The sequence below is a fragment of the Eleginops maclovinus genome, chromosome 10, assembly GCF_036324505.1.
Source record: "Eleginops maclovinus isolate JMC-PN-2008 ecotype Puerto Natales chromosome 10, JC_Emac_rtc_rv5, whole genome shotgun sequence".
In the NCBI taxonomy this organism is placed as follows: domain Eukaryota; kingdom Metazoa; phylum Chordata; class Actinopteri; order Perciformes; family Eleginopidae; genus Eleginops; species Eleginops maclovinus.
The window spans coordinates 21,369,199-21,383,264 of NC_086358.1; the positions used below are offsets into that span (position 1 = coordinate 21,369,199).

Below are 14,066 nucleotides of genomic sequence, written 5' to 3' on the forward strand. Positions count from 1 at the left end.
GAAGGGGGAGGGACTTAGTGAAAATACAGAGAGCAGCGGAGATATTCATCTCACTCATCCATGGCCGTACACAGAGCTGGGCACAAATACATCATAAAGTATTTTGATACAAAATACAAATACTTGATCAAAAAATGTATCAAAATAAAATACAAAAATACTGGTCTGGAAAATGTATTTAAATACAATACAAGTATTTTGTATTTTGAAAATACAAAAATACACGCGAGATAATGCCTGTATTGAATACTGTCTGTAAACTGAGGAATGTACAATAAATAAAAAAGGAGACAGCTAACGCTACATTCAAATCCATTTTATTTTATCCATATTAAACAGAAAAACAGATCAGTTGTTCTTCAGGACAACCAACTTCTCCAGCATATCTGGTGTTAATGACCTTCTGTCAGGCCGGTTCACTAAGCCAGCAAAAGAAAACAGGCGCTCAACCGGGGCTGAGGATGGTAGGGTTGTGTTAAATCTCACAAAAAGCTGTTTCATCAAAGGGTATGCATTTAGTGAAGCCAGGTCTTTTCTGGGATCCTCCAAAAAATGAAGGGTCTCCAGTTCCGCCTTGCTGTGGCTGGGCAAGGCCTCGGCCTCCAGCTGGTTGACTGTTCCTGTAGAGATTGAAGACAACAGAAAAAAAACAAGAGCAATCAGAGATGGCAAGCTGGCCTCTGCCAGACACTATGCATGGACAAACAGACAGATAGACAACAATCAGACAGGGTCATAGCAATACCTAGCACAAACTCCCCCCCGAGGACCAAATAATGCATTCTTCAAAGTATAAATACTGAAATTGTCACCAAAAGGTAAAACATGCTATTGTAAATTACATAATTAAGTATTTTAAAGTGTAAAGAAATTCTTCTCACCTTGATCAGTGAACACAAAGAATTCGTCATTCTCCTCTGTGCTCGGTGTGGTCCCGTCACTCTCTGAGAGAAGTCTGAGTTCGTCTGCTGAGTGCAGCATCAGTTGCTGTATTCGCCTCTTCTCAGAAGCCAACCTCTGGGGTAACCACCTCATCTTAAAGTATGGGTGTGTTGTGGTTGCCAGGATGGCCTCATTCACGTCATGCTCCAGCATCAGAAAATTGTGGAAGCGTTTTTTGAACCCTGCTATGGTTGCTTGAAGAACGTGTGAGCAGTACCTCAAGTTTGATGCTTGCAGATCCTCCAGCTTGGCTTGAATGGTGAAAAGTGTTGGCAACAGCTCACCATAATAGCATGCAGATTGCCCTTGAAGCCGATCTATTGAGATGGCAATCGGTCGTAACACTCTGCAAAATTCCTCAATGTAGTCCAGTTCGACTTCCCTGAATGGTGGAAGTTGCAGGGCAGTCATGGCATCAGGGAGCTTGTCACGCAAGAATGACAACTGACTCAAGGAGTCATGCAGAGAATTCCACCTTGTAATGCAGGGTGTCTTGAGTTACTGCTCGATTACTTTGCCTAGCGTTTCAGCACTCTTTGGTCTGCCAGATGCTGTCCATAATGCTGAGCACTTCGCCATCGTTGAATGATTCAGCCTGCTGAGAGTTGCATTGCTAGTGATCGATTTCTTGACATCAGTAGTTGAGATTAAACTCAGAGTATGTGTCGCACACCGGAGGTGTGGTGGTAAAATGATGGAACACTCAGATGCTTCTTCTCTCTCAGGATCTATGACCAGGAAGGACAGCTCATCGTCCAGCTCTTCAACTTCATCTGGGTCATTTGTTTTTCCAGTGACACTGAACTCTTTAAAGGCCTTTGCAAAGTTGGATGCATTATCAGTAACTGTAGACACAATGGTGTCTGAAGACAGCCCATATTCTGTGTGAATCTCATCCAACAGTTCTGCTATTCGGTTATAAGTATGGGGGCTGGGAAAATGCCTAACGGCAAGAGCGGCTGACTGCCTTTCCAGCGTGTCTCCATTGATCCAATGTACTGTTGCTCCCAAATAACTGGTTTTCTTTGTTGACCAAATATCCACTGTTGTACAAACACGGCGAACATTTTTAAGCGTCTCTTTTAGGAATGCTTTTTTTGTTGCAAATTCTTCATCAATCCGTCGTCCGAGTGTCCGTCTGGACATTACATTGGCACCTGGGTGAAGTCCCTGCACAAGCTCGATGAATTCTGTTTGTTCAACGGTGGCTAATGAGTGCATTCCTTTGACAACAAAGGATTTCACAAGGGAGTCGACTTTACTTTGTGATATTGTTGGGCTAGCATGGTCAAACAAACGAGTCTGCCTTAATGATGTTTTGGCTTTCTTCTGCTGGCCACTTGCACTTTCCTTTTTGTAATTTTCAAATTCCTGTAGATTCTCTGGGTGTTTTCTTTTCAAATGTGTCTTGAAATTTGTTGTTGCTTGATAAGAGCCACAAATAATGGCTTTCTTGGTTGTGCACAGCTGACACTCAGCTTCTATCTTTCCACTTGGATTTTGAGATACTACTTTGAAGAATTTCCCATCCAATATGGCACACCTAGGCCCAGTGGTACCTTCTGAAGATGTGGTGGCTTGAGGCTCACCTGACGCCTCTTCATCATCATGATTGTCACTCATCTCAGTTCAGTGGGACATCCTCTATTTCAAACGAAATTGTCAAAAAAAAAGTTGTTAGTCAGTTACTCTTCAACAGACACACACTTAAATCACATCATAAAAAAAGGAAAAACAATTAAATCCGAAACTGACTACTATATGCACTTGCATGAAAGGGCTCTTCTAACCTGCCAAGTGAAATATTACCTAGGATACTAATGATAAAGCGTTTGGAAGTGGAAAAACTAAAAGCCAGAGGTGTCAAAAGTAAAAGTAAAAGTACATTTTCTGGTGTAAGTACAACACTAGCACGTGGTAGCCTATTACATAGCTGTTAGACCATTTACTCCATTGTACCTAATGGGATAGATAGACTGCGTTGTTACTGAAAAACACTTCTAACAATCTAACAAGGACCCACCACAAACTTGATCCAACCAGTGTAGTCAGCTGATCGTAAGACAAGTACACAGGTCTACTGGTTACTCAGATAAGTTACCTGTGTTGGAGGGAAACTGTGTTTCTTTTCTTTCTTTTTTTTTTAACTTTTACTTTTGACATCTCTGCTAACAGCTGAGCTAAGCTCCATGCACAAAACTAACTACTATGCGCCATAACAGGCAGTGACTCCAAATCTAGTGATCTACAGATACTGAATTAGTTTTCAATAAATACAAATATAAAATAAATAATATGCCCTAGAAATGCTTAATACAGCCTACTGTATTGGTCTCTAATGGACTATTAAAAAAAAAAAAAGCCAAGTGTGAATATGATTTTAGAAGCTAAATGTGTAGTTTAAGATTATATAAAAGTGGGTTTTCAAGGATCCTCCCTAGCTTTGGTTGGAGCTCTAACAGGAACTGAATCTCCATATAATTAGTTAGTATGAATCAACATAGAAGACTTAATATTATTCAGAAATGCTTAGACCTAGCCTACTGCTCTATGATGGACATTTGTCAAGTGGCCCAAGCCCCTAAACAACACAATTTTCTCACGTTTTTTCACAATAAATAAATAAGTACTTTATTGACAGGTTATAGTTATGGATCGTTCTGGGCTCAAAACATTGTTATGAGCCCAGTTTAGCCTATCTCATTCTTTCGTTTGTTAATAGAATTTGGTACCGAGTGGAAAAGGAATTCGCCAGCTCGAGGTCTTGCCGTGGGAGGGAACATGCCTGCGAGGGCTCCTACAACATCACTAGGCCGATACAGGGGCTATTACGGGTTTAAACACAAAACTGGCGTTATTTGTTTTATTGGGGGTCATAGAAACGGGTCCTTTCTCGTTTAACATCAAATAATATGGCCGTGTTCCTCTACCGTTTCATCCAATTTAAAATTGGATCTCCTAACTGTCCTCAGTGAGAGTGACTAATTTAATCACCATATCTTACGTTTAGTACTAGTTTACCTTTTGCGAGTCAAGCATTCATGTTTGACCTCTCTGGTCTATATTTGATAAGCTACCTAGGCTACACTCTAAGAAACTTGCTCAATTTCGCTGACCTAAGCAATTTGACTGACCGTCATTTATCAACCCCTGCCTATCAAACACTCATCATTCAAGAGAAAGCTAACACTCGAAAATAGTCTAGTGCTTATGGTGTAATTCTGTTGACAATGTGTGTGGGAAGACTGTAGCATTTTTTTTATACAAAACATTTCACCTTAGTGTTGTTTCATGCCTCGAAAAGCCAGCAACAGAGCCGTGTAGGTGCAGGTCCTCTTCACTGCTGTAGTAGTGATGACTGCTGACGTCGCGGAGAAAAAATGGTCGCATTCAAGTCTCGATTGGGCGTGTCACGTGATTTACGTCTTGACCCAAAGATCTCTGGTGATTCGCTTAGTTTTACTGATTTAAAAAAACGGTTTTTTGCAAAGTATTTTTGTATTTAAAATACCCAAATACAGCACCTCAAAGTATTTAAATACAAACTACATTTCATTTTTTCCAATCTTGTAAAAATACAAAATGCAAAATACTGAAAAGTATTTTAAATACGTATTTCAAATACATGTAGTTAAAATACTGCCCAGCTCTGGCCGTACATGAGGGCGATGTTCGCTATTATCGCCGCACAACCATTCATGGTGAATATGATGCGAATTGTGTTGACCCAAAACCCAGGAAGTTTTGGCTTTCAAGAACTAGCCGCCAGCAAAGCCTCTCTCTGTGCTGTGACACTAATGAACAACACATACCATTTAATCATTCATGATTTGTAAATGATTAGCTCATCATTTAATAATTGCTTTTAAATAACAAAACCCAAAGTGGGAAAATTTCATTTTTTATACAAGAATGTGTTCTTTTTCCTTTTATAATTTATGTTGTGTTCAAAACATCACCACGAAAGCAAAGTCCACACAAAGAGCAGGATGTTTTGACATATATTTCTTTATTTATAATAAATGCAAACCTTGAGCCCTGAAGTACTCCTCCCTGAAGTAGTAATTGTAGGCAGTAATACTGGAGAAGAGTTGGTTTAAAAAGTAAAACATTAAAGAGGGCAGTTATTTGTATTTCATCAAAAATATTTAGCTTGTTCCATTTTGCTATAAACTGTACCAGATATTTCTATATTATATGTCTTTGTTTAAAACGATTTACTATTAGTATTTGACATCATTAAACTCTTCTGCCTCTCTTCATAAACGTACACCATGCCCTTCTAAACCCCGAACAGGCCCCCTCCTTCAGTGGGTTATAACATGTTTAACAAGACAATTCTCTTTAGAAAACTGTCCATATAAACAGCAAATTAAAGTACATTTCTAGGAGTTATTTATGTATAAAGTGCTTTTGGCAATTAAGTAAAACACTGGTGGAAATGAAACGTAATATTTCATACTTATTTTAAAGAAGGAAGATCTGTTATAGCTTAGCAACCACAGCTAGACGAGCAGGCCGTCCAAGCTTCAGACTTCTCAACACCCAGACCTGTAAGGAACGGTGCCTGAGTTTAAGCTTTAGTATTCGCCCACACAAGCCAATAAATCTGACTGTCATTTGAGATACTAAAGTCTAGTTCTGGTACATAGAAATATCACTCTTAGGTCAGAATGCATTTGGCTTAGCAGCTAGTGTTAAATTATTTTTTGGCATTAAGTTTCAGGTGTATGTCGACACAATTACCAGACACACTGCTGCTCGACTTACAACCACTCCACAGTCTTCCTTCATCACTCAGGGTTCTCCAAGGACTCCATAAATACTGACATCATCCTGAGCAGTCTGTTGTGTTAGGAGTCAAGAGCGGGTCCTCAGGGACGATGTAGCCAGTCAATGAATGAGCATAATGAAGAACATCTGGGGTCAGATCTCTACGTTCACTGGCCTGATCACCCCGGTCTGATTCTCCTCCACCCACAACTCTCTGTCTCTGATGGGGTCCACACACTGCAGCAGCTGGTCCACTCGCTCCATCGTCTGCAGACACAGAGAACAGCTGAAGCATCGCTCAGGGGAACACACAGCGGTGCTACAGTGTGGTTATGACGCTGTTGGAAAGGATGTTGACTGCCAGTACAGTACTGTTGGCCGCACTCGCAACTCCAATATACATATTAAGCACATAAAGCTGCGCAGCTAGATTTAGGCAGAGCTATATAGATACTAAGAGGTGCGATACTCCCATAGACTTCCGTTGTAAAAAATGGCGGCTTCTACTTTCGGGGGAATGGACATCGTGATAGTTCCAAACATTGGCATTTGGGCGTTGGACCCCGTTCAATTGCGGCGCGTCGATTAGTTCCAGAGGTAAGTTGCTGAAATATTGACCTCTTTTGAATTAACAACTGTTTATATTGTATCACAGGCCCTTTATGATGCTTATACTGGTCTTCATGTGTATATGCATAGCGTAATTATCTATATTTTATCTTGGTTGTTACAACCAATTTGCAAGCATTGAAAGTTAGTTAGCTAGCACCACTTCGCCAGCTGTGAAGGTAAGAGTTCGGTAATGAATCGTTAGTGACTTTTATATTAATTATGTTGGGTAACTAACAAGCAGGATTTGGATTGATTATCAGGGGGGGGTTAATTTATTCTGGGTTTTGGCTTTTATCTGCTGAACCTGACCGTCAGCCATCGTTTGGCTTTGTGTATGATGTTAGATTAACTGCTAGCTCTAGTAGAAATAAGGTGGTGTTTGTGATTAATATTTCATTGAATTTTGGGATATACTAACTTTTCATTATGTTACTTGGGTTGAGTTACAGCTAAGAAAAATCTTGATGACTGCACTTACCTATAGACCCAAAACATACAAGCGTAAACCCCCCCCCCCCCCCAATGCCCCTCCAGTAGGTCTGCTCTGGCGCCGACTCTGACAACTGAGCTTGGCGAATGCTGAACGGACCACGGCAAACCTCTTAGCGCTAATGGTTGAATCGGAATTTTTAAGCAAAATCACGAATCAATAAAACAGTCCAGTTACGTTAAAATGAAAATCATGAGACGTCTATCATCAGATGAATGATATGGAAAGGAAAAGTTAAGTTAGAACTTCTAAAGCCAGTACTGCGACCCATGCTAACATGAACACTAAGCTTCCCCCCCAAAAATGTAAAACTAATCTAAGTAATACACAGCTTTCCGTTGTCACCCTGCCTCTCCAAATGCAAAACTGACATTAACAAATATGCAATTACAGCTGAAAAAGTGCTTAGGTGTGTGTTTTCTTTAATATTTACCATTCAATAACGCAATCGCTGCTGTCTGTCCCCAGTGCCGCCGCTCCCATAACGCGCATTACGCGCTGTGCGTAGGGCACCAAGTGTCGAGGGGGCACCACCAAAAATAGCCTAATGAAAAATCGTCATAATAATTATAAGGCCGAAATTATTTCAGTAGACTATAGAAATATGAGGCACTTTTTAGGCATACTACTCAAAGGTACCGATGGTGCCCCCCTCTCCCCTCCCCCCTCCCCTCCCCACTCACTCATCACAACTCATAATGTTTTTTTATTGGGGGGGGGGGGGGGGGGGGGGGGGGGGGAGGGCATCATGAAGGAATTATGCTTAGGGCACCAAAATGGCTAGCAGCGGCAATGTCTGTCCCATAGAATAACATGACAGCGCAGCGTTTGTTTGGAACTATCGGGGCTTACATGAACCACGTGACTGCCCTGGCGGCACATCAAAGACTGTCGCAACTCTTAGTATCTAATATAGCTGTGGATTTAGGAGGGGTAGAGTGCGCAGGAACAAGCCCTAAATCCCGGAACTAAGTTAGCATTTTACAACTTCCGGTTCCCTCGTCTCAGTCAGTGGGATTTCTCCATAGGATTTTGAAAATAGCTTGAAATAAGGTCTGTGGTTGACACAAATTTAAGAGAAGGATCACGTTTTGTTCTCACGACATTAAATACATCAGCATCTTTTTAAAACGATATCAGACTGGTGATTGAAATAGCCATGACTTCTATTTAAATTCAGTGTGGCTAAAAGGAAAATCTTTGTTAAAATCAGTGTTGGGTGTAACGCGTTACAAAAGTACTTTTTGCTGTAACGCAGTAATATAACGCATTACTTATGACATTTGGGTAATATAATACCTGTAACAATTCTCATTAACGCATTCACAACACATTTTAACCCCAAATGATGTGGTGTTTTGAAATCACAAACATCGCGAGACATTCCGACACCAGAGAAATAATTGTGCCGGTAGAATAGTAACTCAGTAAGCCTGCTTACTATTGGTTAAGAGGGCTGCAGAAACAGATCACAATGCAGAGCTGCAGGCTCACAATGCAGAGCTGCAGGCTCACAATGCAGAGCTGCAGGCTCGGTGAAAAGAAAAGAGAAAGACAGCAGTGCGCGCAGGCCGAAGCAACAGAAGGTAACTTTCTCTGGGTCTGCTGCTTGAAGTTGAGAGACTCGTGGCAGAGTGTTGAAGATCTGCAACCTCTGTCCTCTGTGGAATCACCGGCTTTTAGAAAGCTTGTGAAAGTCAGCTGGAACTATCTTAAGTTGGCGTGACGTTGAAGTCGAGCGACCCTGCTGTATTCGTCTGTAGTTCCTTTTTAGCCTAGCGTTAGCATTTAGCTTCTGGCGATTAGGTTTATGATTTGAAAATTATCGAGCCGTCAAGTTTGATGTCACATTTTGCATCCACTTACAGTATATTGAATATAGCTCTTTTAATATCACCTCTTTATCTGTTTCTGCAACCTCAGGGAATCAATAAAGTCTGGTTTTAACTTTACCCTGAGCAATGCATTTTTGTGAGACATAGTTATGAAAATAAAAGTGATTTATCAACAGCATTACACTAAGTGACTTCACACTGTAGAATTGGCCCTGGTACTTTATGGTACTTTGACTCGGGCGGTACACGTGTGTCTCTTCTCCTGTGAGTTGTCATACTGAGTGTGAGTGGGACGTACACTTTGGTTGAACATGTCTGTCTCATGTCGCAGGGTGGTGTACTGACTCAGATGGTGTCTGATCATCTCCACCCGCTCCACCTCCAGCCGCTCCAGCTCCTGAGAGAGGGGGGCACAAAGAAATGTAAATGCAAATAGGGACGGATACACATTAAAAAATATATATATATTTTCAAAGTGTATTTGACCTGATATTGTATAGACATTACGCTTGGACTTAAAGTGAATATATTCTGTATATTGTAGGTGGTTGTGTACAGGGAAATGGACATGTGTATGTGTAGAATCAAAGTTCTTATAAATATAAATGTTTGTAATTGACTAATTACAAGACATTTCTTCGTTGTATTTCATTCAGGTAATTTGTTTAATTTAACATGACTTGTTAAATAATACAAACATTAAAGGCAGAACAGTATTCTACAGTTTTAAATCATCAACATAAAAAACGACACGTCTTTGATTACAATCCTCTTTAGCACACAAAGTGAGTCAGTTATTAAGTGATGAGCTTTGCAGAATGAAACTGGGGAAATAAACTAAAGCTCCTCATATTGTGGGATGTTGTTATGACTCTGAAGAACATTTACAAGGCTTGTGGTGACCATCTCCTCAAACCATCGGGACTGAGATTGGTTATAAAGGTCCACACAGCGCATCAGATCGTCTCCTGTTGGGGAGAACACAACAACAAGTTTTAAAGGACACACATGTACTACATGGTAGATACACACTGTGTACAGCACATTCAAGGTTCTCATTCCCACCACTTGGTGGTGCTGCTGCCCAGCTCCCCACCCTCAGCTGATGGGACTACATCCCTCTCCTCCACGTCTGGATTTAGAATACATTCTATATGATACTATCTGCAATGATGGAAGGTGTTAACTGCTTACATGCCCTTCTTTAAAATAAGTATGAAATATAAAAAATAAAATAAAAAATGCGAAGACGATTTAAAACATCTGCTGTTTATAAAATATAATAGGATGCTTTTTATTCTAATGCACACATTGTACAATGCTGTCTGTTGTGCAGCTCTAGAAACGGTGCATCAGTATAAACAACAAAGAAAATTAAAGGTCTCATAATATGCTATATTTGAACAACATATTGTAGGGCCATATCTATACAAAACATGTCTGTGAAGTGTTTTGCTCAAAATACCAAACAGATCCCCCATTGTAGCATGCCTCATCCCCCTCTATTTCAGCCCTGTTCCTGAAATGCTGATTCTGTGACTGTAGCTTTAAATGAACTAGCTGCTGCTGGCCACGCCCCTTTGGAGCTGCTGCTGGCCATGCCCCTTTGGAGCGTCATGATCTCTCCTCTGAAGGGAGTTTTCTACCGGGAGAAACTCAGCTAAACGATGGATGGGACGTTGCCAGGAGTTCAATGTAAAGCCAGCCCACAATCCGGTTATTACCTCATAAGGACAGCAAATCTGGATCAGCTTGTTTGTACCCCCGTTTTTAGAGATGTAGGTGAGGGGGAAAAGAGAAAGCGATGTATTTTCTGACATTTTGTGAGTCTCCTTACACACCGGAGACATATTTATGTATAAATACAGCAAAAAGTGCATTTTGCACAATAGGGGACCTTTAAAGAGTAACCTTAAGAGAACACAGAGTCTGTGCCTAAACCCAGAAGAAGCTTTAACTATAGTATGAGGCTTAAACACTTAAGTCATAAGGACCATTAAAGGGTGATTACAGACATCTGTGTTTGATATAAAAATCTAGAGGAAGTCTTGGATATATGGAGACACAAGAGACACTGACTTTACCCATGGCCATGACCGCAGAAGAAAAAGCTCAGCACCATGTAGTGGATTGAGAAAGCAATTATTACCAGAAACTTTCATTTGGATTTGCAATATGAATACTTTATATAATAACATATTGATACTCGGCGTCCGTGCATCGATACAATATCGCCAATCAAAGTAACGCCATACTATGCTGTATTGATTATTCCCCCCACCCCTGCTGGATATGCCCATGTTTTAAATGATTATATATTTAGAGCGGCAGGAGATGAAACTGCAGCTGTTTTATATTTACAGTCAAAAGGTTTTTTTACAGGCTTTCCTGAATGGAGAAAAACTTAAAAGCTTCCACAGTGTTTGATGATTTAAATTTTTTTAAATTAAAGCACTTTATATAATTAATTTCTGGAACCTTTATAAGCAGTATTTGATCAATATCAGCCATCGCACAATTTATGTTTGTTTTACGTCCAAACGCAAATGCGAGCTGTGACTTTGACCCCTGTCTCTGACCTGCTTGTGTGGATTTCCTGCGGGCTTTCTTGATGTCTTCTTCAATCTTGTTGCTGAGTTTGATTTCCAGCTGCTGATTCTTCACCTCCAGATCTCTCTGTCGGTCAGCCAGAGTCTTCCGGGCCTGCCGGAGAGAAAAAGAGATACACCTCACTGCTGCGCGTTTACAAATCATTTAAACGGGAATAATGAAGAGCAGCAGCAAGGTGCAGGGAGAGAGATGTTCACATAATGATCATATGTTATAACTCTTCATCCATCACCCAACCGACATAACCAGAATTGCCGGCCTGCTTTAAATGATCAACTGTCCATGAGATAAGTGCATCAGCAATAAACTCTCATCCAAGATTGATTTTCTTTGCACATAACTAAACATCCCAGGGATGGGAAACCGCCTAAGAGAATATGTAGAACCTGAATCGGCATCAGGGTGATTCCTGAAATCCTGCCGAGGAGTCAGGACAGTGTTTCACTAATGCTGCTCTGTTCCGGTACCTTCTCCACCGACGCATAGCGGCCAACTAGTTGCTTCCGTAGGTCAGCGATCTGATGTTCGTACCTCTTCATGTCCTTCTTAAAGTTCTCCCGGAATGTCAGAAGAGGCTTCTCCACCTCACTCTGTAGCTGTTCAAACACAAACAAGCAATTACTCAAAAGCAGATCATAATAAATCACAGCCAGAGAGCCTCCTCCAGAGGACCTCCTGAGGCCGGTGTTAAAACACAGACATAAAAGATTAGAGCTAGTGTCGCTGCAACTTTGAAGCCTTTGTTTCCACAGTTACATAAACTAAATAAATACTGTTTTGCACTCTGCATACGTTAGAATGGTAATATTAGACAAGCTGGTATTTACTTCACATTACTGAACTGATCAAGAGAGACCAGCTTCATTTTAAAAAGGCACATTTAACCACCAACATTTCTTAAAGGAATAAGGAAGTTTTCACAGATTATTTATTAAATACCATTGTCATAATGTTTTATACTAAACTAAAAGGATGTAAAAAAACCCGAATAATAAGCCTTTTCCTTCATGGGAGCAACGACAGTGACAGTGAAGTGTTTAAAGCTATTATTATTGGCCATTTGAAAGTAGTGGCTAGTTGGGGTTTCAAGTCACCAGACACGCCGTTAAAGATAGAAAATGTCTGTAAAACCTAAAGTGCTCCACTTTATTATCACGACTTGAGCCATACTGGTACAATTCAAATTGAACTGAAACACTTTTTTTCACATTTGTATACAGAGAGTAACAACCATTTGAAAAAAATGTGATATCCAGTTATCCAAACCATTGTTTACCAAAGACTGGGTCGCGACCCTCAGCTGGGTCGCAAGAGATTTTTTTGGGTCACCTTGTCACGACATAGGTCTGCGCCTGCGGTATATCTTTTGACACATTCAGTGACAGCTTCCTGAACGAATGTGCCTGCAGCTAGCAAGGAGTTGATAGGCTAATTGAGAAATGCTTGCTTGGTTATCCAAAAAGAAAGCCAATGAAAAATCAGCAAAGCTCAGTGACGAGGGATGTTAGGAGCCAATCCGCAATGAAGCGAGTGTGAGCAATGAAACCATGAATGAAACACGGGAGGGTGTAGTAGTGGAAAATATCGCTAGCGTTGATGCTTACGCTAGCGTTAACGCTGGTATCGTGCAGGGATCTGAGCCTCCTTTGAAAAGACAAAGAGTTGCAACAGCAAGGCCGTACAAAGAGGATTTTTGGAATTATGGCTTTGTGAACTGTGCTGGTCCTAGCCAGGATGCATGGCCAATGTGTGTCAGTTGCAGTGAAAAACTGGCGAACGAGAGTCTGAAGCCAACTAAACTGAAAAGACATTTAGAAACACTGCACCCTGATCTGGTGGACAAACCGTTTTCTTTCAAAGAAAGGCACACAAGATTAAGTCATCTGCAAACGTTCTCCGGAAAATGTTACATTAAATGACAAAGCCCAACTCGCATCCTACATGGTTGCTTACAGTGTGGCAATTGAGAAACAGCCTCACACGACTGCCGAGAAATGAGAAACAACCTCCCAAAGAATACGTGACATTGCAGACAACCTGGAAGAGCAGCTTGTTGACCGACTAAAGACAGCAGCAAGCTTCTCAATACAGCTTGATGAGAGCACTGACGTCTCAGATTGCGCAACCTTGCTGGTTTATGTTAGGTATGTGTGGGAAAATGAATTTATGGAGGACTTGTTGTGTTGCTTGGATATTCCTGCTGGAACCACAGGTGAACACATTTTTCATGTCTTGAACTACTACGTGGTTTCGCGTGGACTTGACTGGGGGAATTGTGATGGCACAACAAGCAATGGGGCCGCAAACATGACAGGCAGGAATAGCGGAGTTGTAAAAAGAATAAAGGAGGCAGCAGGCAAGGATATTCCATGGAATCACTGTTTCATACACCGCCAGGCATTGGCATGCAAGGGAATACCCCCCGACCTCGACAAAACGCTGAACGAAGTTATTCGCGTTGTTAACTTCATTAAGGGTAGTGCAAGTAACAGCCGGTTGTTTGATCAACTGTGCACTGACATGGGAGCAGAACACACACACTTACTGTTTCACACTGGAGTGGGCTGGTTGTCCAAAGGCAGAGTTTTGACCAGAGTCTATGAACTTAGAAATGAAATCCATGCATTTCTCCTCCAGAAAGAGAATGCTCTTGCCGATAAATTCACTGATGATTGGCTTCTCAAATTGTCTTATCTGGCCGACATCTTTTCATCACTCAACGAACTGAACTTGAAATTGCAGGGACGGCACGACAATGTTTTCATTAATTGGAAAAATGTCCAGGCTTTCCAAAAGTCATTGAA

The 14,066-nt window shown here is 41.0% G+C and overlaps 1 protein-coding gene and 1 long non-coding RNA gene across 2 annotated transcripts in view; both read right to left on the reverse strand.

The window, feature by feature from the left end:
• Positions 1 to 76: 76 nt before the first annotated feature.
• Positions 77 to 4,415, reverse strand: LOC134870922 (uncharacterized). Its single transcript, XR_010166617.1, has 3 exons — positions 4,220 to 4,415; positions 882 to 2,586; positions 77 to 620 (listed from the first exon to the last, which is right to left on the reverse strand). It is a non-coding gene; the product is annotated as an uncharacterized LOC134870922 (long non-coding RNA).
• A 517-nt stretch (positions 4,416 to 4,932) lies between these two features.
• Positions 4,933 to 14,066, reverse strand: part of LOC134871295 (growth arrest-specific protein 7-like) — a 46,666-nt gene continuing 37,532 nt past the window's right edge. The window contains exons 10-14 of the mRNA XM_063894010.1: positions 11,730 to 11,858; positions 11,232 to 11,355; positions 9,541 to 9,620; positions 8,951 to 9,049; positions 4,933 to 5,982 (exon numbers count right to left, since the gene is read on the reverse strand). Of these exons, the coding sequence (XP_063750080.1) occupies positions 5,869 to 5,982; positions 8,951 to 9,049; positions 9,541 to 9,620; positions 11,232 to 11,355; positions 11,730 to 11,858 (546 nt within the window). The 3' untranslated portion in view covers positions 4,933 to 5,868. The remainder of the gene's footprint in view (positions 5,983 to 8,950; positions 9,050 to 9,540; positions 9,621 to 11,231; positions 11,356 to 11,729; positions 11,859 to 14,066) is intronic.